Source organism: Lontra canadensis, unplaced genomic scaffold (genome assembly GCF_010015895.1).
Source record: "Lontra canadensis isolate GAN:19392208 unplaced genomic scaffold, GSC_riverotter_1.0 scaffold10, whole genome shotgun sequence".
Classification (NCBI taxonomy): Eukaryota; Metazoa; Chordata; class Mammalia; order Carnivora; family Mustelidae; genus Lontra; species Lontra canadensis.
In genome coordinates, this window is record NW_022631004.1 from 26,841,837 (window position 1) to 26,869,269 (window position 27,433).

At 54.7% G+C, this 27,433-nt stretch overlaps 1 protein-coding gene across 3 annotated transcripts; it reads right to left on the reverse strand.

The window, feature by feature from the left end:
* Window positions 1–1,391: 1,391 nt before the first annotated feature.
* Window positions 1,392–27,433, reverse strand: RHOBTB2 (Rho related BTB domain containing 2). Of its 3 annotated transcripts, XM_032855819.1 has the most exons (11): window positions 27,383–27,431; window positions 21,541–21,627; window positions 13,747–13,948; window positions 12,920–13,023; window positions 12,214–12,399; window positions 10,570–11,588; window positions 10,152–10,270; window positions 7,604–7,754; window positions 4,175–4,263; window positions 3,080–3,185; window positions 1,675–1,892 (listed from the first exon to the last, which is right to left on the reverse strand). In XM_032855819.1, exons 2-11 carry the CDS (start codon window positions 21,621–21,623, stop codon window positions 1,675–1,677), a joined length of 2,277 nt encoding a protein of 758 aa, XP_032711710.1. In that variant the 5' UTR covers window positions 21,624–21,627; window positions 27,383–27,431. The 3 variants fall into 3 exon arrangements, with proteins under 3 accessions (XP_032711712.1, XP_032711710.1, XP_032711711.1); XM_032855821.1 differs by lacking the exon at window positions 12,214–12,399 and having other exon boundaries at window positions 1,392–1,892; window positions 27,383–27,433; XM_032855820.1 differs by lacking the exons at window positions 21,541–21,627; window positions 27,383–27,431 and adding an exon at window positions 17,997–18,579.

The window sequence follows — 27,433 nt, forward strand, 5'->3', positions numbered from 1 at the left end:
TTCCGGGTTTGCCTGACCCCAGACCTGAAGCCTGGGTCTTGCTGGTAGAGCCCAGCCATCATCCATGGGACCCATCATCCATGGGACTCTGGCTTTTAAGTTGACATAACCGTGTGGGGGGTGAAATATGGGTTAGGATCACAAAACCAGGAGAGGTAAAATGTGGCCCAGCTTTTCCCCATGGGGTCACAAGCTGCTGTCTTATCCCCCACAATCCTCTAGTCTTGTTCCCCTCTTCCTGGGGCTGACTTTGCTTTGCCCCTGCTCACGTCTCTCCTTTTCCTCCCCCCCAGCTCAACCCCTGCCCGCCAACCAGCACTAAGGGAGCTCATGTCCTGTGATCCTTCATTACAGGGACCTCTGTCTTCCTAGTCGTTGCCCTTTCCCCTGATCTTTGACCCCCTCCCCCCATTCTGGGAATGGCAAGTCGCTCTCTGAAGTCCAGAACTGATTCTCGTGATGGGCAAAGCTGGGGTCCAATGCCACGTTCAAGCCCTGAGAAGCCCCGGCCCTGCCCCCGAAGCCTCGATCCCAGCGTGCTCACTCAGAACTCGTGCCATCCTCAGAGCCAGCCAGCAAGGCCTGTGCATCCCCAGCTGCAGTGGGTAACGAGTCCTTTCCCGAAGGCTCTGGAATTATTTTACAGTCTCTACTGTTGTCTCCTCAACATGGAAGCCCCTGTTTGTAAGCTCTACAGGGTCTTTTCCTGTTGTTGTTTTTCTTTGAGGGGATAGAAGCCAACATGTTTTTGTTGGGGTGATTTTGCTGCTGTTTGGGATTTCGGTTTTTCTGTTTGTTTGTTTGTTTGTTTGTTTTTTGCTAATCTTGCCCCACCGTGCTAAGAAGCCGTGCTAACCAGAGGCAGGGGGAGCAGCCCAGAAGAGCATGGGGTTGCTGCACCCAGAAACCACCCCCCCAACTTTCTCCTCTCCTCCTGTTCCAGTTGTCTCCTTCGGTTCCCATCTCTGGATCTGAGTAGTGTAAGCACGGGGAGGGAGAAGTTTCTCACTGCTCCGAGACCGAAAGCTCAGAACAGGCTGTGCCATCCTTGCTCAGGCCTGGATGCTCACCACCCGGGGAGGGAGGGCCGCCCGCCGAGCGCGAGCCTTCCCACCCATGGCCTCGGCAGCTTCGCCCCAGGATGTGGAAGCCTCGAGTTGGGTCTGAAAGTTTCATTTCTACCCTGACCTCTCCAGCGAGGATCTGAGTAGGTGCCCCACAAAACATCTGCCACCCTCAGGTCCGTGGATGGAAAAATGTGGCCAAGAGACAGGACCCTCCCTGTGCACAGCCACTGCCTGGGAGGGGGCGGTCTCCACAGACCGAGCCACACAGCCTCCCGGCTGGGAGAGTCTCCCATGGACCCCAGCGTTCTCCACGCCAGAGTCACATGCCAGAGCCTTCTGCGCCCTCCCTGCCCCCCGCCTCCCTGCAGCTGTCAGCCTCCCGCCCCGCTCTGGAACTGGGGTCCCCTGCAGGGGGTCCCTGCACTGATCCACAAGGCCCCCCTCCTCTCTCGCTGAGCTACGTCAGCTGGTGAGAACAGCTCTGCCCTTGGGGTCCAGGTTACGTGGGTCCCCTTGTCCCTGGAAGGTGGAGGGGCGGTGCAGAAGAGCAGAGGGGCAAAGGCGAGTGGGGGGAAGAGCAGCAGGGTCAGAAGAGGGTGGCAGCGTCTCAGACCACAGCTGAGGAAGAAGATGGGGATGACGAGGAGGCTGCAGAAGAGGACGGAGAGGAGGGACTGTTCCAGAACAGCCACCGCCGCTTGGGCTGCCGTTTCAGGTGGAGATAGTCCTCCTTCTCGCGCTCCTTCCGTGCCCGCTGGTAGTGATCCTCTTCCTTCAGGTACCAGACAGGCGGCCACCGGTGCTTCTCGAAGTACTCCTGGTTTTCTGGGGCACAATGCCGGAGGGCTTGGTTAGAAAGCAGACAGGAGACGGGCACAAGGAGTCTGGGACATGGAGGGCATCCCCACCCCCACGCCCCTGCCCTGGGGACCCGCCGGGGGCCTCAAACCAGGGCATGCCCAGTCCCAGGGCCAGAGTATCAGCCCTGCTGTCAGAGCCCTCCGTGTAGCCACAGAGCTTCTTCCAGAAAGTCCGCACCAGCGCCGGAGAAAGGCACTTCCATTCTGCTGGGCTCCCTGATGGAGGGACAGCCTGGATGGGCCTCACTGTGCTGGGAATGAACTGGGCTGGGGCCGGGCGTGAGGAGGGAGAAGGGCCACGAGGGGCTGAGCTGGCTTCTGCGGGAGGGGGAAGGAGGGCTGCAGGAGGACAAAGAAGGTCAGCCTGGACAGAACGGCTAGGTAGAGGGGTTAGGACTGATTCTAGAAGGCGAGGCAGGTGTGGAAGGTTCAGACCAGTGCAGTGGTGCGCTTGGAGCTGTGGTTTGGAAAGAAAATGCCCACGGGGGGTAAAGGAGACAGTGGGGTGCCCAGTGAAGACGTGAGGCTCACAGAGTGGCAGGGACTCGGGCAGGCTGCCACACTGCTCCCGGGAGTCTGTGCGGTTCCTGCTGGGCCCCGGGACTGGAGACATTAATTAAGCAGAAGTGGAACCGCAGGGACCTCAGAGGATACCTGGACCTGGGTGGGACAAGCTGTGCCCATTTCTAGGTTGTGAAATCCATGTGTTGGATCATGAGCAGCATTAAAAACAATAGACATGGTTTTTATATGTGTGTGCACTGGCTCACAGCAAAATATATTTCTTATTGTGGAGTCCTGTCTGAAAAATGCCAACTCTGAAAAAAAAAAAAAATACCAAGTCTGAAATACCAAAATAAACTCCCACCCCCGGAAAAAAAAAAAAAAAAAAAGATACCAGGAGTCCAACACCTTCTTGTACTTGTGAGAAACAGACACCCAGAGAGGTAAAGTGGATCACCTGAGGTCCCCAGCTGCCCTGCTGTTTCCCCGGGATCCCCTCTGTTTGGCCTGATACACCTTTGCCAGCTGCTCGCCCCACCCAAGAGCTCAAGTGCAGCCCCAGGATCTCCAGCCGCTTCTGGATGCCCTGTAGCATGGGGGGCAGGGGGGTGGTGGGGAGCACGGGCAGGTCTTGCAGGAGATGCTCACCTGGGGACATGGCCTTCATGTCTCGGGGGAACTTGCGGCACACGTTGTTGTAGTTGGTACAGATGTGGTGAAGACACCAGTCGGCCAACTGGTATGCGCAGTGGAACTAGGGACAGAGAGAAGAGCACCTCTGCTGGAGCCCTGGGGTGTGGGGTCCGCATGGAAACCCACAGCTGTCTGCAGAGCCAAAGCTTTCGTGCAGAGGGGCAAAGCCCCGCAGCTGTAATGAGCCCATCTCGGGAGGCAAACCCACACTACAGCGTGAGAAAACCCTGAATTTGCTCCTTGCCCCACCAACGCCACTGTCACGTCACCGCGGTCCTGTCCCCAGCACCCACAGAAATCCACAGATGTGTGTGGTGCCTTCCATCTGTGTCTGTCCTCCTTAGATCCCCCCCACCAGATGTCCTCCTCCACCCGCCAGGCGGCCTGCACGGAGGGGCAGACAGCCAGGCTTAGCGAGCCCACTTCCCCAGCCGCGTCTGCGTGCCTCAAAGCCGCAACGTCTGCTTCAGAAGCTGGCTTCTGGGGGCAAAATTCTGCACTTGAAGGGCCGTGTGGGACGCGTTGCTTATCTGCTTGGGAATAAGGAAGTGGGCAGCTCCTTTTAGGTGAAGAGTCCTCAATGACCTCAGGCATGCTGCAACCACGTTTACACACAAGACTGGGCTTCTGTCCCCTGCCCTACGGTCCTACGATGCCTCAAGACCTTCCCACCATGGCCAGCCTCTCCTCTTGGCGTGAGATGGGCCCTGCTCAATCCGGGAACCAAGTCTAACAGCAGGCTCCCTTCCTACCCACCACCTGCCAGCCTTCGTCAGTCACTACCAGTGGGCAGACAGGGCCCAGAGTCAAGAATGCTGGAGAGAGCAGTGCCTGGGTGGCTCAGATGGTTAAGCATCTGCCTTCAGCTCAGGTCATGATCCAGGTCCTGGGATCGAGCCCCACGTCGGGCTCCGAGCTCCGTGGGGAGTCTGTTTCTCCCTCAACTCTGCCTGTGCTCTTTCTGTCTCTCTCTTTCTCAAATGAATAAATAAAAATATTGAAAAAAAAAAAAAAAGAATGCTGGTGAGAGGCGTTCCCTTGCCATCATACCTGAGCCAGTTCTAGGAACACGAGGACGTCCCCGTCAATGTCCACCATCATCTGCGTTGCTTCCATCAGCCCGGTCACTGTGTACTGCTCTGTGACACACACAGTCAGGAATCAGCTGAAGAGTCACATGAATGGACATGCCCTCACCTATCCCTCCGGCCAGGCTCCACTGCAGGGCAGAGAGAGAGGAGGGCCAGTGGCAAGTCCCAGCAGGCCAGGAAAGCCCACACGTGACTGAAGTCTGCTCCACCAGTGGGGAAACTGGGATTACAGCAGGACTTTCCCAGTAGAGTGGGGATGGGAAGCGGAGGTAGATATTAGTTAGAACCATGTAGGAGAACTGTTCTGTGCATCCGCTGTACCTAGTGGTCTGGTATATGGAGGGTGAAAGCCCTAGGCAGAACCAGCCGTTGGTACTGACGGGAGAGGGTGTAACTCGGGATTGCTGAGAACTGTGAATTACAACTATGGAGTGAGTCTAGCTATTTGTGTTCATTGAAATTTGACCACAAATTGCGAACAAACCTTACATTTTATTTTAAAACATTTACATTAAAGAAGTAAATGCTTTTAATCCTGAAGTTTGATTGTATCAGTATAAACTCATGAGGCATTTTATCTTCACGGGGGCGCCCGGGTGGCTCAGTCGGTTAAGCATCTGACTCTTGATTTTGGCTCAGGTCATGATCTCAGGGTCATGAGATTGAGCTCCGCGTCAGTCTCTGCACTGGGGATGGAACCTGCTTAAGATTCTCTCTCTTCCTCTCCTCCTGCTCCCCGCCTAATGTGCTCTCTCTCTCTCTCTCTCCCTCTCAAATAAACAAACTTCAAAATCTATTTCCCAGCTCCAGAAACAATACAGTAGTAATGTGCATCCCTAGTGCTCAGATTACAGCCTTGAAATACCATGCCCAACTATAAGAAACAGACTTCTTAGAGAAGTGACCGATTCGAGGTTTGGGGCAGGAGATGTATAAAATGAACCAGGAAATAAAAAAAAAAAAAAATGAACCAGGAACATCTTGTTATACCACATAACCAGAAAGCTCACTCTGGTGCCAGCTTGAAGAGACTACTGCTGGCAAAAGGTGCAGTGTGGTATTTCAGTTTCAAGGAAGATGACTGTGATTATTTGAAACCAATTGAGTATGTTTGTAGTAATACTTAAAAGCAAAAACTAATCAGGCACCCTCAAAGGGTGAAGGGAAAAAAATGAATCTCGAAAACGAGTAAATGAAAGGATACAACCAAGCATTCATCCTATACGAACCAAAGCACTGGGTAAGCAACAATCAGGTGAGGGGAAGCTGCTCTTTTTCAGAGTAGTCCAAAAGATAAGGAATGACCGAATTGGAATATTATCACTTTATGCCTCATAAACCAATGGATCCAGGCAATGATGCTCAGTGGCTGCTAACATCACAAAAAGATCGCAAAAAGAGACAGGGCTTCTGGATGAAAACCAGAAATGGGGCGCCTGGCTGGTTCAGTTGGTGGAGCACACGACCCCTGATCTCGGGGTGGTGAGTTCAAGACCCACACTGGGTATAGAGATTACTTAAAAATAAAATCTTAAAACAAAACAGAACTGGAATAACCTAAGAAGTAGTTTGAGCAAAAGAAAATTGAATATGAATCTGATCTAGCCCCTAGACCCAATGGCCAATCAGAGAAAAATCTAGATTTTTCTGGAACATCAGTGGGTTTTTTCCAATAGATAAATTGCAAGGGGAAAAAAGCTTGAATCAGTAACTTAATAGAAAGCCTATCTCCCAAAACCTAGAGCATCACCAATTATACCATGCTCAGCATTTCCTGCCGATCCTTGACAAGGTACGTGCACGACCTACGTCTGCGTGCTTCGTAGTGCGGAAGGACCGTTGCCCAGGAAAAGTCCTTCAGTGGGTATTTTCTATAAGCTTCTCCACACAGCGGTGCAGCTGAACATTTGTGACAGCTGACTTGTTTCTGATCACCCACTGTGATAAAGCAAACTTACAGAAACATCTTTATATGTATTTTGCCTTTGGGTCATTTCTTTGGAGACAGTCTTTCAAAAGTTGAAATAGTCAGTCCAAGAGTTTGGAAGTTGTCTGTGCTCTGTGAAGAACACACCACCTTCCAGAGGCAGCTCTGGTGGACATACAGTTTCAGCTGTGATCTCTAGAAGCCTCTCTCTTGCTCCCCACCCTAAAGCCCTCTGTGTCTCCAACTAGGGCCCCTGGACTCTTTCTGTAGGCTCAGCTCTTCACATTCAAATTCTGATCAATGATTTCTTCAATCTTCCTATGACCAAGCCCCAACTTAAAACTAATTTCTTGGGGTGCCTGGATGGATCCATCGTTGAGTGTCTGCCTTCGACTCAGGTCGTGATCTTAGGGTTCTGGGGTCAAGCCCCGCGTAGGGCTCTCTGCTCGGCGGAGAGCCTGCTTCCCTGTCTCTCTCTCTGCCTGCCTCTGCCTACTTGTGATCTCTCTCTCTTTGTCAAAAAAAAAAAAAATAAATAAATCCTTAAAAACAAAAACAAAAACAAAAACAAATAAATAACTAATTTCTCATCATGGTATTGCTGATTTCCTCCTATGTGAGTCTCGGTCTTGATCATGGGTCCGGAGCCCCAGCAGCTCTCATGCTAGGTCTTTCAATGAATCCCAACTCAGTATCTAAGGCCCTGCTCTATGTGCCCTGACCTGCCCAAGAACACAGACCCCGATATCAACAGCAGCACGGGGACCAGCACCAACACCATGCAAAGACCAATTCCAACATCAGCGGGAGCCTTTTGCCTGCCCGCGTCGCTGGCCCCAGACTCCCTTCATCTGGATGGCACCATTCCTCTTCTCCAGCCGCTTGGGCCCCTGACCTGCCCCTCCTTGCCTGCTGCTTGGTTTCCCTGTGGCTTCCCAGGGCCTCTGCAGGTGGCCCGATCTAAAAGCTGCCCTCCGCCTCTCACCCTCTCCCAGGCTTTTCAAGGACCTAGGAGTGACGGGTCAATGTTTATTGTCTGCTTTTGGAAGAAGAAAGAAGCAGAGTAGAAGGAAGAGAAGGAAGAGGAAAGAAGGCAGAGGAGGAGGAGGAGAACCAAAGGGGAGCAATGAGAACGGCATTCAATTCCTCTCAACTTCAGCTCGCCCCACTGCGGCCAAGCAGACAGAACACCAGCGCTGTTGTCTATTGGAGACCACTCTTTGGGGCTCAGAGCCCTTTGCGGAGAGCCCATCACGTGACACCATCCTGCCTCTCACATGCGCTTCTTTACGTCTCTGTCCTCACCCAAATCCCAGTGCTCATCAACATATTTCCCTTTATGTCGACATCGTCCCCTGCTGCTTGCAGCCTGTCCCCTGGAGGAAGGCAGGTGAGAGGAGACATCAGGACCTCGGGGAGGTGGGTTTCCCGGGCTTCTCCCCCAGAGGGGTCCCTGTGTACCTGTGAGGGCAACCAGGTGCGGCAGGCAGAGGCGGTTGGCCAGGATGATGAGCTTCATGTCATCCAGGTCGGGGCTGGAGGTGAACATGCCTGTGTAGAGGTACTCCAGCACGGCCCTCATGCAGCTCTTGCTTGTGTACGGGAACACCACCTGTGGGGAAGGGAGACACAAGGCCCCAGGAAGGCCCAGCTGCACGGAAGGACGAGCTCAGGCTGGGGAAACTCAAAATGCTGGCTCCCCCGGATAGGCAGCTGTCCCTGAGCCGCCCTTGTACCAGCTCCGAAGGCCCCCCGAGGCCTGTCTCCCAAGGCAAAACCTGCACCAAGCCCGTGTGCTGACCACCCCAGTCAGCGGCACTCTGACATTTCAAAGGGTTGTTTTTCAGGGCGCCTGGGTGGCTCAGTGGGTAGAGCGTCAGACTCTCAAGTTCGGCGGAAGTCGTGATCTCAGAGTCGTGAGATCGGGCTCCACGCTCGCTCAGTGGGGAGTTTGCTGGAGACTCTCTCCCTCTCCCTCTGCTCCTCCCCAGGTTCACTGTGTGCACTCCCTCTCCCTCTCTCTCTCTAAATAAATACATATTTAATAAATAAATCAAAGGACCTGGATTCTCACTGGCATGCTTCCAAAGCCGTGCTGGCTTGCAAGATGTCTCAAGGAGTGCTTCTTGCCCCCTAAACCCACCCTGGGACCCCCTCCTGGCCTTGCAGAGGGCAGTGCAAGAGGGCTATGAAAGGAGCAAAGCCAACCCCAGCTGGCTTCTCCCTGGCTGCCTACAGCTGCTGCTCTGGGCCCCCGGGATCTCTTCTGAGCAGTACTGCAACAGAAACTGCTTTCTCATCAGACACGAGTCTCTCCGGGCTGCATGGGAGTCATCTGGAGCTTTAAGGCTGCTTCTATGGTACCGAGAAGTGCCTAGGGCGGGCCAGCCCCTCGGGCTCCAGGGAGCGCCTCGTCTCACACTCACAGAAGCCAAATCCACTCATGCTTTCAGGATCAGAGACCAGCTCATAGCTCAGCCCTCCATTGAGCCTTCCGGAAGGGCTTTGTTCCCAGAAATCTTAAGAAACTGTTATTCTAAGGGCACCGGGGTGACTCAGTGGGTTAAGCCTCTGCCTTAGGCTCAGGTCATGATCTCAGGGTCCCCGGATTGAGTCCTGCATGGAGCGGCGGAGGGTCTCTGCTCAGCAGGAAGCCTACTTCCCCCTCTCTGCCTGCCTACTTGTGATCTCTCTCTGTCAAATAAATAAAAATCTAAAAAAAAAAAAAAGAAAAAAGAAACTGTTATTCTATGTCACAGGAGACTTTCCTGTGTTGTTTGTCCTCCCATCTTTTCCTCAAGTGTTTGGTGAGCTCTTACTAACGGACCAGCACGGAGTGGGGCTGGGGAGAGGTGGGGAGGAGAGGAATCCCCGACCAGGTGAGGAAACAACATGCAGACCCTCAGAACCTCAGGCAGTTGCACAAAGTTGGACCTTGGGAACTGTGAGGCTGACCGCGGACAACCAACAATATAGGAGTTCAAGGAAAAGAGACAAAACAAGGGCCTCAGCCTGAGCTACCCTGCTTGGCCGCGAGAAGGGAAAGGACAGAACAGAGTGAAAGAATATTTCTAAGGATGCACTGACATGCCCCTTCCAGCTCCGAGTTGCCAGTCTCAGTGCCTGAGAAAGTGGCCGCAACAGTGACAGAACAGTCGGGTTGGAGCAGCGCTGATTAGAGGGAAAGGTGAATGAAGCTTTTTTTTTTAAATTGTCTTCTGCTGCTTTGACATCTGGGGCCATGCTGATCCCATGAGGGGCTGTCCCTCCCAGGGTTAGCCGATCATAGCCTTGGGAAAGGGGGCAGTCAGCATGCCTTTCACGTGCAAACAAACCAAACCCAGTCCACACCCCAGCCATCTTCTTTATCAGGCTCCCTCTCTCAGCCACTCTCCCCTGCCCTAGTCACCCCAAGGCCAGGCACCAGACCATTTGGGACAGCCCCAAAGCCTGCTGAAATTTTTCAGACTGGCCAGTCCTAAGCCTGCTCACCCTGCCTCACTCATTCCTTCACATAGAAAATGCAGTGATGACTCCTGTTGGCTGTTCCCTTTGTTCCCTCTGCCTCCAGACTGACCCTGGTGCTTCCCTGTTTGGCCCCCTATGCCTGACAGTACAAAAATCTCTCTGCCCAATGGCAATTTTCTCCCGATCTGTGGGCTTCACTGTACCTAAGTAATAGTAAGACCTACATTTAAAACAGTGATGGATTCATCCTTCCTCATAAAGCCATGTGTAGAAGTTGTGTGTGAGGTGAGATATGAGACAATATATCAAAGTGGCTTTCTACACCATGAAGTGAAGATGTCACTATGATCCCCCCGTCTTGAAATATCGTAAGATCCTTGGCTATGGGACCTAGTTCATAAACTTGTCTTGAGTCTGGCACTCTGCGGTGGGCAAGCACGCAGTCACCGCTGAAGGAAGTACCAGTAAAAATGGCAGATGCCTCAGGCGGGAAGGGTGAAGATCTCTTTCTCCTTCCCACCTGTTTCCCTCCTAGCCTTACCTCCCTGGTGGAACTCTCCACGAATGGTCCCCCAAACATGGCGGCCATCCAGTCACAGCTGGAAATCAACAGGGGCTTATGGGCACTGATGGTGCCATCGTCCAGGATGAAGGTCACATCTGTCAGGGAGAAGAGGCATCCTGTGAGGATGTGGTGAAAGAATGAGGGAGAACCCACCCCAAAGACCGACACTGTGCCCAGACAGCCCACTTCCTTCTGAAGCCGCTCATGGAGAGTGCAACATGACCACGTTCTCGGGCTTGGGGACGAGGCTTCAGGAGCAGGGCCACCATATCTCCAGGACATCAGCAGCTGAGATGACTCAGAATGCTGAGGGGAACAACCTGGACTCTCCCGAAGGCTAATGGGAGGGAAGGGCCCTGCCCTCCGGCAGTTGCTTCCTGAGCACAGTCCATACCTGAAAAGGTGCCTTTTGCCAAGCACTCCTTCACCCGGTTAGTCCGGCGGACATGGAAGGCCTTAGTGATCTCTTGGTTCATGAAGGCCTCGTTGTTGAGAATGTTGGCCACCATCATGCGCAGATCAAAGACCTCAAGAAGTTCGGCAATGTGGGCGATGTGCATGAGGTCGCGCTCATTTTCGTCCAGCTCCCCGGTGTACAGGTACTTCAGAACAGCCCGGAAGGGCCCCGGCTGGATGGAGTTGTCCATCTTTACCACCACCATCAGCCGGGACTTGTAGGTCAGAGGATCTTCTGCCATTTCCTCCTGGATGCTCACAAAAGCTCGGCTCCAGGAAGATAGTACCCGGCCCCTCCCAGGCAGATAACCTGTTCCATTGCCACGTAAGATCCCATCACTGGTGGAGGCACGGAGCCCAGCGGGCCCCGAGCCCCCGCCCTCCTCCACGCTCTCGCATACGTCAAAGCTGGCCGCCCGTAGCAGGAAGTCCCGGCCATGGTGGTGGTGGTGATGGTGGTGGTGGTGATCGGGGTGACCCCGGTGGTCCTCTGGGCGGGGGCCCCCGGGCCCCGAGGGGCCCCCCAGCTCCCCCTCACTCAGGTCCATGAGGAACAGGTCGTAGAACTTGGAGGAGGAGGTGGAGAGGTAGATCTTGTGGGCAAAGATGCGCACCCGCTCCTGCAGCACCAGTATGACATCCGCGCACAGCGGGTCCTCCAGGAGGTGGGCGGGGCACTCCTCGCTGTTGGAGGGGGGATCGGGCACCACGATGATGGGGGGAGGCGGCTTGGGAGGCAAGAAGGGCGCCTGCAGCAGAGGCCGCTGCACGTTGCGGAGGTGGGATTTCCAGAACTGCAGGTGGCGGCGGGAGATGAGCGCGGCGCGGATGGCATTGTCAAAGACGTCCTTGATGCCAAACTGGGCCACCACGCTGGTCTCATAGTAGGGGATGCCCAGCTCCTTGGCCACCTCCCGACCCTTCTCTGGGGGAAGGATCTCATTGGGCTTGATGGGCCTGGCAGGTTCAAGAAGGAAAACCAAACATGTTGCGGGGAAAGAGAAGAGGGGAGAGGTAGGGAGAGGCAGCTCTCCAGAGCCTGCCTGTTCTTCAGGGGAAGGCTCAGGATCTGTCTCTGTCTGATTCCTGCCCTTTCTCCTCTGTTTAGTCAAATCTTACCAGTCCTTTAAGGCCCACTTCCAAGCCCTCCTCTTGCAGGAAGCCTTCAGTATTTATGCCAGCCACCCGCCCTCCCCAGCTCAAAGCAGTGGCAGCACCACCTCCCTCTCTGGCAATTAACATGCAGTGTTCCACGCTGGTTTTTAACACAGCCATGTATGGAGTTCATCTTCCAGTGTGTTCATAAGCCCCTTTCATGCAAAGACTACCACATTTTCTCCTTCCCTCCCATGGTGCTCAGCCCAGGATTGCCCACAAAGGGTACAACAGATGCATGGATGCATGGATGGATGGGTGAATGAATGAATGAGTGGACACTCTTTGGGCCCCCGCATGGCTTGCTTCAAATCAAGGGTGAGGTGTGAGTCCGAGTAGACTGTCAGGGCTGAACAGGGAGCCATGGAGATGCACCCCCTCCCTCTGTCTTCCTCCTTCCCCCTCCCTTAGCAATGGCATCCCCTACCTAGCCAAGGGTCGCCTGGCCCTATTGACAGCCTCCAGGTCCGCATAGCGCAGGTCCAGCTGGCACCCCACCAAGATGACAGGTGCTCGGGGGCAGAAGTGCTTGATTTCTGGATACCACATGGTCTTGACATGGTGGAGGGAATTGGGGTTGGCAATGGAGAAGCATAGAACCACCACATCGGATCTGGGGGTGGGAGAGTGGGGTTACAGGCAGGGAAAGCTGGTGGTCAGCTGCCTGCCCTGGGAACAAGGACGAACACACATACCCACCCCACCCTACACTACGTCCCACATTGGTCATAGGCATCCGCTCACAGAACGTATACTAACAGGACCCCTAATTTACAGACCTCTAATTCAGCATTTTAGAGCTTTCGAAACCCTCCTTTTGACCTCATGGCTATCTTATGGGTTAGAAATCACCACTTTACAATCCATGGCTGAGGAAGATCAATTCAGAACAGTTCCCCTAACTGTGCCTAGTCACAGAGCTGACAGGTAGCAAGGCTGAGAGTCCAACCAAGACTCCTGACTCCAAAGTCGGCTCCTTCCACGGCCCCGGGCTGCCTCCCCGCCACCCCGTCCATGAGGTCTGCTGAGCTGCCTTCTCTGCTCCCTCCACCCAGCTGAAATTTCCCAGCCTTGCTCTTCCCTGGGAAAGCAGGGGAGACCCATCCGCCTGGCTCCCCAAAGGCATTACCCACCTCCCATAAGCAAAGCGACGGTCTTTGTGGTGGTCTCCAAAGGTGTCCCAGAGGCGGAGGGAGACGCTGACATCATCTACCACATCTCTGGAGCGTTCCAGCACCTGTGGGGTGTGGCAGGGAGGGAGAGGAGTGGGAATCAGGGGCGATGGTTCTAGGGGCCTCTGCATGTCAGCTCAGGGTAGAGCCGGCTCATCCCTGGGGGTCCCAGACAGCATGGGGGTGGAGGGACAGAGCTGGCTAGGGTCCAGGCAGCTCCCTCTGTGTGCCGTGCCCAGCACGTCCCTGTCTGGGTGCCATCTCTGCAGACCCAACAGCAGGAGTGGGCTCGAAGCTTGCCAGAAGCGAAGAGCCTCGGAGAGGGCAGACTGTCCTGGGGTGGAAGGGATCTCAGGGGGCCTGCCCTGTTCCCCGCTTCATTTGCCTCTGGTTTTGGTACTGGCCAACAGCTTCTTTCTTCCTCTCTGCCCTCATCTCTCCAACACCTCCCCATTACCGGAGGCTGTGATTGCACAAGATGCCCGCTCTAAGCAAAGCCTGGGTCTCGGGCACCAGCTCAGCCATGCAAAACACAAATGGTTCAGGATCCTTCCCCTGGGGTGGAAGGATCCTTCCCCAGGGCTTCCCCTGGGGTGGGGTCCTCTCTTCTGGGGCTCCTTCCTCTTCAGCTGCCCCCACCATATCCCCAGGGGCCTCCGTGAGTGAGCTAGTGAGCTCGTGAGCTCGGCACAGGCGGGCTGGCCGTGTTTGCACACACTGAGCTGTGCCTTGGGAAGAAGCCCAAACACACAGGGCGGACCCCCAGCCGAGCGGCCTTGCAGCCTTACCTCCTGGCACACCCGATACTGGTCGATGGCCCAAACCGTGGGCACATGGGTGGCGAGCAGCTGGTACTGGGTGAGGGTAGCATTGCAGGCCCGGGCACAGATGAGCCTGGTCTTGCCCACCGCGTTGTCTCCCACCACAACGCACTTGATGGTCTCTACGTTTGGCCTTTCATAATCCATGTCAGAATCCATTAATTGGGACCTGAGGGAGAGGAGCGTCGTGGTCAGGACAGCTCCGCTCACCAGCTCCCCGAGGGCCGAGGCCAGCGGCTCTCCTCAGCCAGCATCTGAGTGGAGAGGGGGCGAAGGGAGTGTAGCTTTCCGGGCGCTCGTTCTGTGGGGCCTGAGAAGCTGGGGGCCCATTCAGGCTGCAAGGAGTGGCTGCACCACGTGAACCGCTCGTGGGCCTTCTGTTGCCACCATCCTCCCACCGGACTTCTGGCTGGGGGAGGCCTGTGAGAGATCCCGCCGCAGAACCTGCCCCGGGCCTGTCCCCACTCTCCCAGGAAAAGGACAGCCGCCTGGGAGGCTCACTCCTCGCCCACACTCTCCTCCTCTGGGCAGCAGAACAACAAACAGCAGAGAGATGCAGAGTCCCGGCCAGGTCCCCACCCCTTCCCAGCATGCCGGAGGGCAGGGCCACTTTAAAATTTAATGGACTTGTCAGAGCTGGGGGGCAGCTCTCTTGCCCTCTACCTCTGCCTCCCTCCCTCCCTGGTGGTGGATTTTCAAGCCCTAGCTTGCCTACGGCTACCCTTCAACGCTAGTGTCCTCTCCCCACCCCCACCCCCAGCCTCCTTCAGGGAGATGCCAGAATTTTTCCTCCCAGTCCCTCTGGAGGCACCTGAGCAGCCCAGGGCATCCCCTCCCCTCCTCTGAGCCAGTCACGCTGCCTGGAGGGCTCACTCAGCTGCAGGCCGAGTTTTGAGATGGCAGTAGAGATAAAGAGGCCTGTGACTTATTCACTCCATGGCCAATGGGCCTTCCCGCCCCTACTCAGGCATGCCCTCTAACCATCCTGCATGCAGCCCCAGGGAGAGTGAGATACGCCCCCCCACTTCCCCCTTCAGAACTTCCCATTCCTAGGGACAGGATTCTCAAGCTGAAACCCCCAGACCCCTGGCATTCCTGGAAGGCTGCTCACTCAGTTGGCTGCATGGGTGATGGGGCTGCTGGGGGAAGCAGAGGGTAAGAAGCCGGGGCCTGAATTTCTGGGCAAATGCTTGCCTCAGTTTCCCTCTGTGCTGAGCAGAGAGGGAGTACCCTGTCCACCCACAGAGGGGGATGGCTCAAATGAACAGAGAGTCCTTCTGTAGTTGAAATGTCATGTCAGTGTTTAAAAAGCTGTCACCAGGAAGGGACCCTCAGCTAGAGGGCCAAGGGACTTTCGGGAGCAGTCCCCCGGTGGCATCCTGAAAGGGTTGAGGGGAAGAGGTAGGGGTAGGTGCAAGGCAGACACTGGTAGGGAACTTGGTTTCACCTAGGTCGTGGGCCTGCTCCTGCCCTCCTCACTCCCTGTGTGCATTAAGTCAGCGGGGGGCTGGAGCGGCCTGGAGGACCCCTTCCTAGGCCCAGGAAGGCTGAGCTCCTAAGGGTGCTGGAGGAGCCCTCACTGCTGAGCCATCCAGCCAGAGATCCAGGGCCACCAGCAGTGCTGAGCAACTCTGTTCCTGCCGGGCTGTAACTGGAAGCCAGCATGCAGGAATGCAGAACTGAAATACCCAAGTAACATGGCAACTGGGATTTGCCGAGTAGGTACATCTTAGCAACCTAAGCAAAAAGTGCAGCAAGGACTTTTCAATGAGACAAGCACCTCCTCCTTTTTGGAATTTTACAGGATCTGAACTCCAAACAACAAGGGGTCTCCTTGCAGCCCCCCCGCCGCCCCGTCTCCAGAGCAATTGTCTGCAGGATTCCTCTGGTCTCCTCTACCCTCCTCACCCTCCCTGGAGGGGCATGTCCTAACCACCGTCTTGCCTCCTCCCTGCTCTCTCCTGAGCTGAGGACCAGGAACCCCACTTCGATGGCTCTTGGTCTCGAGTCAGGCAACTGTGAAGAAATCACCTGGGCTGTAGTCTCCTATATATGCTGAAGAACAAAACAGTCTCCTCAGTACGAATATGGAGAGCTGGAGGAGAAAGACTATACCCACTGGCCAGTAGAACCTCCTTCTCAAATTCAGATTCGAATGGCCTGTGAGTGTGGAAGCAGAAGGGGCAATGAGGAGACGGAGGAAGAGGGGCGTCAGTTTGTAAATCCAGGAGCATGTGGACCGTGAAGAGGATGCCAGAACACTAGTAGATCAATGCTGCTTCAAAATCAGAGAGTTTATGATTAAAATACCCCTGCACAGCTCATGTGCCTCTGTGTTGAAGGAAGAGAGAGCCAACCAACAAGTAGGAAGGTAACAAACAGTGCCAGGGGTTTGGACAGCAGCCCTGCTGGGGCTCCTCTGGCTGAGCAGCCCCTTCCCATCCACTCTTCAGTTCTCCACAGCCCTCCCCTGCTTGTCCTTGGACTTCCCTCCCTATTTTTATCATTCACACCCACCCCACCCCTGTCCCAACCGCCTGACTTCAGATCTAGGAAACTTCAGATCTAGGAAAGGGCAAGTCAATTTGCTTCTCTGGGCATCAGTCTGCCCTTCTGGAAAATGGGTTTGAGAGCTTTGGAAGAAAGTTTCCCGAATCTTGGTAAATTTGTGCCAAGAGAGCCTGGGCAGAAAGGAGGCATTTGTCTTCTTATGTAATCTGGTATTATATAATGCTAGATTACATATCTATATATGTAATTCTATCTCTCTTTAAGATACAGCCTGGCCCAATTAAGCCAGCAGGCAAAACTCTTCAGTCGAAACAGGCCTGTCTTACACGAGGATCCTGGACTGGAGATAGCGTGCCAAAGCAGGCAGTAATATAATTTTTGCTTTAGAATATTGCTACTTTACTGTATCCTTGCTGATGTATGGTGATACAACCGGCTCAATGAGCTTCTCAACTTCCCCTTCCCTTCTGGCACTCTCTCCTTCAATGACTCTAGACTTTTCCGCACAATTGCCTCATCCTCATTCGTTCTGAGCCTCTAGACAAACCTCCATACACTATGGCTTCCTGGCCATCCTGCCCCGGGAATGACAATCTCCAATTCATTCCTCTCCCTCAGTGATCCCAGAGTCACATAGATGCTCCCTCCCCACCCTGTCCCATGATCCCTGTCCCCCTGTCCACAATCAGCCTCCGGCCCACTGTTCTCCCAGCTCTGTGCACTCAGGCCAGGCCAAAAACCCAGGTCTGCTCAAATTAGCTACAACCCTCAACGGGTACCATTCCCACCCCCACACCCCTACACACACTCTTTGCAGCGCCCAGAAAAACCCCCCTTTCCCTCCCACAGCTGATAGGAGGTTGTTCATCTGTGGCTGCCCTAGTCTGGTTGTCAAGGAAACGACAGAATCTCCCTGGGAGCCTGCTTTGTCTCCTAGCAACCAATATCCCACATCCTGCATCTCACAAAATGCAAAAGAGGAATATCCTCAAAATGAAGGTAAAAATCGAGGAGGATGGAGAGGAAGGGGGAATCGGGAAGAGAAGACCAGAGAGGGTGGCTTTTTGCAGGGCTGGCTGACATTGTAATATTGGGGAAGGCGGAGAGATGAATCCCTCCTGCAGATCCAGTGGACCGCAAGGCTCAAAGGGATCTTGAATGATCATATGAACAAAAAATGCAAACCCAAACACACAAAAAGAACCTTCTCAAACATCAACAAACAACACTAAGCATCTCTCCCATAGTTTGCCAGAACTCTGATGCACACATTGCAACGGAGTTGGGCTGAAAGAAATCTCTCCGGAACGGCGAGCAAAACACCCAAATTCCATTGGTTTTCAACAGAAACATTTCCACCACTCTGGACCTTTATTCCTGACACGCTGCTCTGCACACGCACACACACACACGCACACACACACACGAAATAAAAATTTTTTTTTTTAAATGAGGAAACAGGAGGGCCACGACATGCCAAGGCAATCAAGTCATCTTCTTTTCCCTAGAAAAACCCAGAGAAGGTTAGTCCCCCGCCTCCTGAGACCCCAGCAGCCAAAGCTATAGCCAAGGGGAGAGGGGTGGTGGTGGCTGGGGAAGTCCTCAGAAGGGGCGCAGATAGGGCCGGGGAGGGCACAGGAGGGCGAAGCGGCGCGTTTCCAGGCAGCTTGCAACCCGGCCTTAATAGAAATTAATCATTTACTTACACCACTACATGTGACGGGGTAATTTCTAGTGTAAGGAACACATCTCTTCCTGCTAAGCACGCTCATTTTAGTGAAATGTCTGGGGTCACTCCGCGCGTGCAAGTTAGGTCGATGCCGGCGTCGCCGCCGCCGCTGCTGCCGCCGCCGCCGCTGCCGCTGCTGCCGCCGCCGCCGCTGCCGCCGCCGCTGCTACAGGCTCCGGGCCCGGGTCGCGCTAGATCAGAGACTCTGACAGAGCAGCCCAGGCCGGACGGCGGGCCGGGAGCGGCCGCGCGCGCGGCACTGCAGCCATTGCCTCTTCCGGATCAGCATCTCCCCGCGCCCCGGGCGCCCAATGTCATGGAGGCACGCTGGAGTGGGCTGCGCGCGGGCGCCGACCTCGCGCGGCTGGGCCGCGCCGCCGCCGGTCCTCTGGCTGCGGAGGCTGGAGGCGACGCGCAGTTGGGGAGGAGAGGGGCGAGGCCGCCGCCGCTACGCGCCCGGCCCGCTCCGAAGGCGCGGCCGCGAAGACGCCTAGCGCTGCAGTCCCGGGGACCGCGCGCGACCTCCCGTTTTCATTCACAAAAAAAGGAAAGGGAAAAAAAAAAAAAAAGAAAGACTGGGAGGAAGAACGGGGAGCAAATATCGCACCCAGGCCGGCGGCCGCGACAGGCTCCGCCCACCGCGGGGCTCCGTTGGTGGAAAGGGGTCTGGGGGCGGGGAAGGGGCGGGGAAAGAAGGGGATAGGGCGACCGGCGGGCCCGACCCCGGCCCCGCCCTGCGGCGCTGCTCACTCCCTCCCGCCCGCCCTCCCTTCCCCCAGCCCGGAGGGACGAAGCTGGGAGGGTCTCGGCTCACCACCGGTGGTGGGTCTCCTCCCTTTACCTGGCAAGGCGCAAGACCTCGCTGGACTCACACAGGGTTTTCCCCTTTCCTCCAGGAGGCTGAGTAAGAACTCCGAGACGCATCTTAGCCCTGGAAGGGATGCGAGTCGGGGGAGGAGAATGTGACATATTTTCCTTCCCCCTTAAACCCAGGCCTCCACCCCTGGCCCCCCGGGGAGAGGAACACAGCCTTTTCACACAGGCCCTCCTCTGGCTTGAGAGTTTTCCTGGCACCTGCGGGCCTTCCTTCCTTGATCACCAGCCCTTCAGCTACAACCTGTGCCAGGAGTTTTAGAGTGGGTCACTCTGTCACCTGTACCTTCGCCCATCTAGGCCTTCTCCCCCTCCCTCCCTCTTCAGCAGTCTCTGCTTCCATCCCACACCCGGCCTAGCCTGGAGTTTACCAGCATCTTCCGGCCTCTTAAAAGAAATGCCATGAAGACACTAGCCCTGGAGACGGAGTCTAAGACACTTTGGGGCTCCCTGTCTCGATTTACTCCCCTGTAAAACAAAGAGGTTATAAGGGATGACATCTGTAAAGGAGCAGTCCTCAAAAGAAGTTTCCATGTTCAAGGCTACTTTGATTCTGATGATCTTGACTACTGGTAATTACAGTAGCCAGCTCAGTCTGGTTTTATCTATCTTGTCAGTTACCTCTGGACAATTTTTTAAGCCCAGACTGACATGCGTTCCACCTAACCCCCTCAAGCTTGTGCTCTGAGAATGCAAATCCAGCTTAATGCTAGTTTATGCAAAAATATAATTAGGAAGAGAAATGCATTGCCCCCCAAAAGCCAAATAAAAATGAATTTTGTATTCTCTGAAGTACGCTTTCCATCTATGAATGCATGTAATTGGAAGTTGACCATTAAGGTGCTCGTGATAAATGTGCTTTCTGGCCTGGTGCATGTTCAAGAAGTGCCTGATTAGTGGAGAATGCTTCCCCCACCTCCTTCTGAACCTGCCTAGAGCTGGAAAAGAGGTTAGGGATGACTGAGTGTGCCGCTTCACCCTTCTGGTTAGGAATCGATTTCCATAAGAACAGAATGTATTGGTTTGAATACATGCATGGGGGAAAAAAGGACAGGTGTGTCCTTCCCACATATTTGGTATTGAAGAGCCTCAGCCTATCCTCTGTGTGCCACAGGTCACTGCCCCAGAGAGAACCATAGCATGACATCTCTGCATGGGTGTGCCAGGAGGCCATAGCCTGTCCCACTGATACCCAGTTGCCCCCAGCCAGCTCCAGAGCCCTCGACTGTTTGCTTCAACTTTCACACAACCCAGCAGCGGGGATGGCCCCAGGACAGCACAAAGCAGGGAAACAGAACTGCCCCAAATCGTGGGGCTTCCAGGTCTACTTCTATGGAGTCTCTGGGGAAAGAGCCAGCTCAGCCTGAGAAACTCACTGCCCAACCAGGCTGCACTGTTGGGGTTCAAAGGTGTAAGTTTGGCAAAATGAAGTTCACCCCCTGCTCACATTGGGTAAACTGTCTCAGGCAGAGAGAGCCAGGTGCTCCGCTGCGGGACAACAACTTAATTCCCAGTGCCGCTTTTGGCACACAATCCTTTTTCAGCTTTTCTTCAAACCAGAGTTCTTCCTGATCACATCACCTCTCAGGCATTCCCAGTCAGAGCCTCTCTTCCCTCAGAAAAGCCTTCTCGTGATTCCTCCTTCCCAGTGATGTAAACCCCTTGAACCTCTTCCCAAAAGGCACCCCTTCCAATGATGCCCATATCCACTCTCGTCAAGGACATCATGAGCTGCCACTTTCCTGAAGACTGTGAGCAGGAGGTCTCATCTGGGGAGAAAACTCTCCAACCCGGTCCTCAAGAGAGCACCTATGTGGCAGGTTCGCACAGCCAGCACCACAAGCCCTCCTCTCCCTGATCTCGAAGGCTCCTGCCCAGTGCCGCCCAAGCTATGCAGACCTCTCTCAGTGTGTCCTCCTCCAACCTGCACATTCCATTTGTTTCACACACGATTCCAGCTTATCTCCTCTTGGCAGCTTCCTAATCTCTCTTTTCTCTACACTTGACCAAGCCCACCCCACAAGCCTTCTGACACAAAACCCTGCCCCTCTCCCCTAGGAGAGCAGCATGTGGTCTGGGACACGTGGCATTGCCACGCTGTGCCTGGTACCAGCTGAGAGCAGAAGCAGAGGTATCTCAAAATGCAGAGCTCTGTCAGGTTGAAGGAGCCAAATCTGGAAAGTCTAGAATCTCTCAGCCTCCAGGTCTAGGACTCAAGGGGCACCATCAGGTCTTCATAAGAGACAGAACCCTTCTGGGCCTTTTCTCAAACAGTTATGTCAGAACATTGCTCTTCCCACCCCTTCACATGGGGTGAAGATAATGCTTACTCATCTTTCAAGTCTCAGCCTAGATGTCACTTCTTCCAGGAAGCCCACCAGGAATACCCCGTACAAAGTTGGCAAGGTTCCCTGCCCTTCTTTTGTGCACCCCTAATAATACCAATCACCCTGCTCTGTCATTGGGTCTCTCTCTTCTTCACAGTCCTGAGAACTGTTTGGGGAAGGGACCATGCTTAGTTGACTTTCCTTCTTCCTGGTCTGGCAACCAGTACTCAACGGGAGCTCAATAAACGCTTGATGGATGAATGAATGTTTGGGTGGGGATCTTGGGGAGGAGGGAGTTGACACCACCCAGTGGCTACTCACATGCTGTCCAGAGAGGTCTTCCACAGGCTGTACCGGCCTTGTCTTTGGCTTGCCATGGCTCTGTGTTCCCTCCAGGTTCCCATGGGGCTGGACAGAAGTGAATGGGGCAGGTCAGGGGAAGACAGAGAAGGAATAAACACACTGTGAGTTACCCAAAGATATGCCACCAGCTCAGTCAGCCCAAACAGAGGGTCTGCTCAGGGCAAGAGCGTGGCTCCTGCTGCCCAGGCCCACAGGGCTGAAATGCTCAGCCTGGAGGCCAAAACAGAGTCCACCTTAGGGAGTCAAGGGGCTCCTTAAGGGTCAAGAACCATGTTGCAGGCATTTGCACCTTTCTGAACTTCATAATTTGAAAAGAGCAGTCATTGTTCCATCAGGAGGCCTGGATTCTGTCCTCGCCAAGGTGGGTGACAGTGGGCAATTCTCTCTCCTCTCTGGGCCTGTTTTCTCCTGTACAAGGGTGGGGTCCAGCTTATCCAGCACGGATATCTACTCTGGGTTTCTAGCATGGAAGGTCTATATTTTATTGGCCATCCTTTTCACTGAAGAAGCTCCTGATCCAAACTAGACCCAGCAGAAGATGAGTGGATGGCCACCAAGGCTGAGAATGGAAGAAGGAAATATCTGGGGAAGAGTGGGAAGGGATTAGACACATAGTAAGAGGCAGAGATCCCCATCTTTAGCTTCCTTAAAAGGTTAATCACAGTCTTGGGACCAGTTCAACCAAAGAAAATTTTAGAACTTCAGGAGAGAGAGGGAATGATGAAGGAAGGGCTTGAAGAGGCCTGGTGGATTCCTCTGGAATCAGTTGATACTAGGCAATGAAAGGGTAATGGAGGGGCATCTCTGTGACAAGCCTCCAGGGACAGGGGACAATGAGGCAGAAGAAAGCTAAGGCAAGAGCAGCCCCGCACCTCCCCCCCCAAGCCTAGTGGGCAGGGATGTGGACAACAAGAGCCCCAAGAGCCCGGAGTAAAAAGAAACCAAAACAGAGGAGCAGCCATTGCAGTAATTGGCACCAACCTCAGTTCTAGTCTCTCCTCCACCAGGAACTGGCTGTGTGACTTCGGGCAAGGAACCTAATCTTTCTGGTCTTCCACTGGGATAATAACACGACTTGCCTGAAGACAGGGGGTGACCAGATGATCTTCTCATGACTGCTTCCTGGGCCGAGATCAGAGACGGTGTGATCCCTCTCACTCTTCCTTCTTTTCTGCCTTTCTCCCCCTCGTGGACTTATGCCCACTGGGTCAAGGGGGACCCATCTCCCATCTGTGCCCCGGCCACCTGGGCTGCCTATGGCGAGTAGTCAGCACAGAGGGTGCGGAGTTCTGAAAGTCTGACCTACCAGGGTTGGAAAACCCCATGCCCACCTTGGCCCTGGCGCCCCATGAGTAAATGAACAAGCCGGTGAGACAGTGAAGGGAGAGCAAATGAGAATCCTCAGGAGCCACAGTGAGCTGGGGCCTCCATGCAGAGGCCCTGCAGTCTCTCTTCGCTCAGCAGAGATACCCAAGCGCTTTTTGGCTTGTATCTTTGAAGAGCTGCAGGTACCACCACCATTAATGCCACAGGGGAGATGCATGATGCCCCACCCCAAGTCTCCTGGGCTGTTACTTCCCAGGACAGTACACTGGGAGCCGCCATGAGGAAGGCCTCCTGCAGAAAGAAGCTACATAGTATTACTTCTGCCGGGCTTTGTAGACAGAAACATTACAAGCCGGGGGGCAAAAATGCATCCCCTTGGCCAGTGCATCCAAGGCCCAAGATCCTTCACTTCAGGCAAGCTGCAGACCTTTTGAGAGAGGACAGGCTCGTTCCTGGAGCCCCGCAGAGCTGCAAGTGAGAAGCTCAGAGGAGGCTGATCACCCCAAAATAGACTTGTTTTTTTTTTTTTTTCACAACTTTTTCATGAGGCCTTGGCATCTCTTGCAAGCATGGAAAAAAAATAGCCTGAACTGTTAACAAATAAAGATTATAAAAAGCCCCAACTGTTCCCCATGGCTTTCCAGGTGGCTGCGGTGTTCTAGAGGGGGCAGGGAGGAGGCTGAGAGGGAGGCCTGGGGAGAAGTGTGTCCAGGAGTCCCCAGTCCCCTTTCCTGTGACCCACTGTTCACCCTTGGTAGCTGGTCCTGCTAGAGCTCGTAGGGCTAATAATCCATGTTAGGGATGGGAAAGATTTCTGCTGACCTACAGAGGTGGTCCACTGTTGAGTGTGTATTACTGTTTACTGCTTCCAGATAAAGGAATGCAGGGCATGGGACCGGGAATCTTAAAAACTGAGACGGGGACAGGGTTTGTTTAGTAAACATTTAGCGGCCTCAGTGTTCTTGTCAAGGTCAGCTTAGTCTGAACTTGGACCCTGCCTTCAGCATTGCCACTTGGCAGTAACCAGACACGAGTTTCGGGCTGTAGCTGCTTTGGGCCCAGGTTAGAGGATTGTGTGGGGCTTCCCAGGAAGGGGCCTGGCCCTCACCTGCACTCCGGGCTCCCCTTGCAGGGCTCTAGGCCAGACCCTGCAGAGCACCCCGCACCCCTTTGCTCTAGCCCCGGAGACTTTTTGGTACTCGGACCTCCAATAATACAATAACGGAAGGGATGCAAAAGGCGCTGGAGCGCATTCTGGAACAGGGTTCCCATCCCCTCGGGGTTCTCAGGAAAATCAGGTGGTTGACCTGGATGATATCTAAGGAGCCTCGGGCCCTGACTTCTTATAACCAGAGGAAGAGAGCTCCCCCAGCTCCCGAAGCGCCACATCCTCCACAAAGTCTGGGATCATCCACAGACCTGCTCCATCCACCATTAAGGCCCCCTTTCTCTCCTCCTTCTTTCTTCCTTACCTCTCGTTCTCCCTTTCCTTAGCCACTCCCCTTCCCCGATTCTTCCCTCTCCTTTCCTCTACCTCCTGGGCAGAGAGATCTAGAAAATATCTGCGCACGGCTCTGGCTTGGTCCAAGGGAGGGGGGTGGCTGGCGGGCAGAACTTTCCTGAAGTGGTGAGGGACCAACGGGACAAGTCTGTGGACTTCTCTGGACCTGAAACTCCTCCCTTAGGCTCCAAACAGCGCCAGTCAGTAGCCAGCTCCCCGGGGAGATTCAGCCCCTCTCAGGGTCAGGGTACTGCGCACAGAATCCAGGGCCCCTGGTCTCAGGAGGCGAGGCCATTCCCAGATTACTGGACCCCCAGGGCAAGGCACAAAGTGAGGCAGACAGAAGGTAGAGGAGCTGGTCGCTCAGGGTTGGAAGCTTCTCACAGAACAGGTCAGTCCTTTAGCAAGCCAGCCTGTGGCACTGGTCCCCCGGCACAGTGGCTGGATCAGCAGGGTGCTGTTACTCAGGCTCTTAGAAACTCAGGCTGGGCACCTCAAAGGCCACACAATGCACACCTCCAGTTTGCTGGGTGGTTTGAGGCTTACCACGTGCCCGGAGAAGCCCACCCCTGTTCATCCCACCTTTCTCCCAACCCACCCTCTTCTTTCTCCTAGGCAACATGTGCTGAGCTGCCTGGGAGCCTGAGCCCATGGGTGCAATCCTGGGGCTGGAGGAACACCCCCCAAAAGGAGAGCATCCTTGCATCACCGTCTCCACAGCCCGAGAGGGAAGCCTGGGAGCGGCAGAGCAGTTCACAGCTGTCCCAACCACTATCCTGTACAGGTGGAACTGGGACTGCGGGGCCACAGGCCTGAGAGGACTCAGAGCATGGACCACACTCCGCCTCTCCGGGACCTGCGTCCCCAACAGCCTGGCCGGGCCAAAGGCATGCAACCGGTCCATGTGATCCCAGGCACATCGCTTACTTGCCCCCTGAGACCCTGGGGAAGAAATGAGGCTTGTTTGCTCAGTCATTCATTTCCCTTGTGTTTTGCATATCACAGACATGTGAAACTCCTACTAGTGCCCAACACTGTGCTAGAGATGACGGCGATTCTTAAAATAGTGATGCCATCCCCATCATCCAGAAGCTTCAACCTCATCATCATAATCATCATTTATCAGAAGCCTGTTATATGTCTGGTATTGGGCTAATGTCCTGCTTCATTTACACTTCAGAACAACCCTCTGAAGAGGGACTCTGATGCCTGCTGGGCAGGTGGGGAAACTTCAAGAAGCCACATGACTTGCTACTGTCACAAAGTGGGCAGGCCGGAGCCTTTCAGAGGAGATGGCACTGTCCCTCAGCCTCCTCCAACCTTTGGCCCCGATTTTAGAGCTTTAATGTATTGTTCTGAATTCATACAAAATGACTCTTTATCAGGGAAATCCGATGGTGCAGACTACGGCATGTGCCAAGTCACACGGGGAGTCTGTGGCTGTGTGGGCTCTAGGGCTGGGGCCCCTTCCCCAGCCTCGGTCTCTGTGGGCTTCAGTTTACTCGTGAGACCAGTTGGTGCTGGTGACCCCTGCCGGTTTTGAAATTCTGACCACGTAAGGTTATCATGCGACATGGTTTCTGCTATCAGGGAGGGTCGCTATAGGGAGACAGATGGCAGAGAAGCAAGAATGGCTTATATCCCTCCCAGCCCCCACTAACCCTGCAACCCCAGCCCCAGAAGAAGTGGAGAATGTGGAAAAGTTTTCATGCCCCGAGGAATAGGCTTTTAACTCAGTTGATGGGAGACACACACACACACACACATCCCGTCAATGTCAGAGAAATGGACACGTCTTAACAGCTGGAGAAAAAGAAGTATGCCCTGGAAGTGGAGGCACAAGGAGGAGACAGAATTAGAGCACAGGGCAAAGGTCACCCAGAAATAGGGACAGCTAAAGCCTTAAAACGGTCACTTCACAGGGCCCCTCAGCTGGTCTGACTCCATGGGCAGGGCTATGCCTTTCACCTTGGCTACGACCCACAGCCACCCACCTCTCAGCATCTGCCCCTTGTGTGAGTGACCTAGCAGGACATCCTTGGGCCCCAAGAAGCCTCAGTGTCAGCCTCGTCCCTTCCAAAAGGAGGTGCCAGCAGGCTGGCTGGGGGCTCTCTGCTGCCCTGAAAGGCATTTTGCTTCTGCTAGCCTGAGTTCTTGGCCAGGTGCGACTAGAAAGACGTGCCCAGTTGGGTGGGCGGGAGCAAGAAAGGGTGAGGATTAGAGTTAGGGATGCTGATCCATTTCTTTTTGGAGAAACAGATCTTCCTGCTGCCAGGATCAGGTGGCTCCTGGAGTGGGGAGGGACATCGAGGGGCTGTGCAGGGTCCCGGAGTGAGGGGTAAGGAGAAGCCAGGTGCAGGAAAACAGGCAGAGCCGAGCTATCTGCAGAACCGGCAGGGGCCACTGCGGCTGGAGAAGGGCAGAGGCAGAACTGGCATGGGGGCTGAGCTGGTCCCAGAAGCACAGGGTGCCGCCACACTCCACCCTGGCCCCTGGCCGCTGATTGGGTAGGATGAAAAGAGCTCTTGGAGGAGAGAACCCCGCTGCCCTTCCCTCCTGGTGAGATTCCAAGGAGAGAGTGGAATCCAGGCCTGCCCTGGCTCTTGGTCCCTGTAGATGCTGCCCCTTGACACTCCCATTGCATGTGGAACTGCCCCTCACCCCCACCGCAACACACACAGTTTCTGCCTTGGGACTGGCTGCTTTGCATTGCTGGTCCACAGTCAAGGGGTTGCTGCGCCCTGACAGGTAAGACCCCTGATTCCTTAACGTGCCTTCCCCTGCTTTCGCGTCTCCCTCCTTCTCAGGAGATCACATTCTGAGAACTGCTCATTGTCCTGGGTTCTGGAAGCGACCAGGTCCTTGAGGACGGGTAGAGCAGCCAAAGCTGGAGCTCCTCATTTTCCCCCTAGGCACAGAGAAAGGGTCCCAGGGGGTGGTCTCAGGATGGCAGGGCCTGGGTCATAGACTTACCTGCTGTCTTCCCTCTGGGGCCCAGCTGGCCTGTCACTGCTCCCTGTCTGA

Coding starts and splice junctions, on each gene's coding strand:
- RHOBTB2 (XM_032855819.1), bottom strand. CDS start 21,623: ATGGGAACCTGGAGGGAACACAGAGCCATGGCAAGCCAAAGACAAGGC. Junction 13,949..21,540: donor AAGACCTCTCTGGACAGCAT/GTGAGTAGCCAC, acceptor CCTCTCCCTCAG/GTCCCAATTAATGGATTCTG. Junction 1,893..3,079: donor CATGAAGGCCATGTCCCCAG/GTGAGCATCTCC, acceptor ATTGTGCCCCAG/AAAACCAGGAGTACTTCGAG.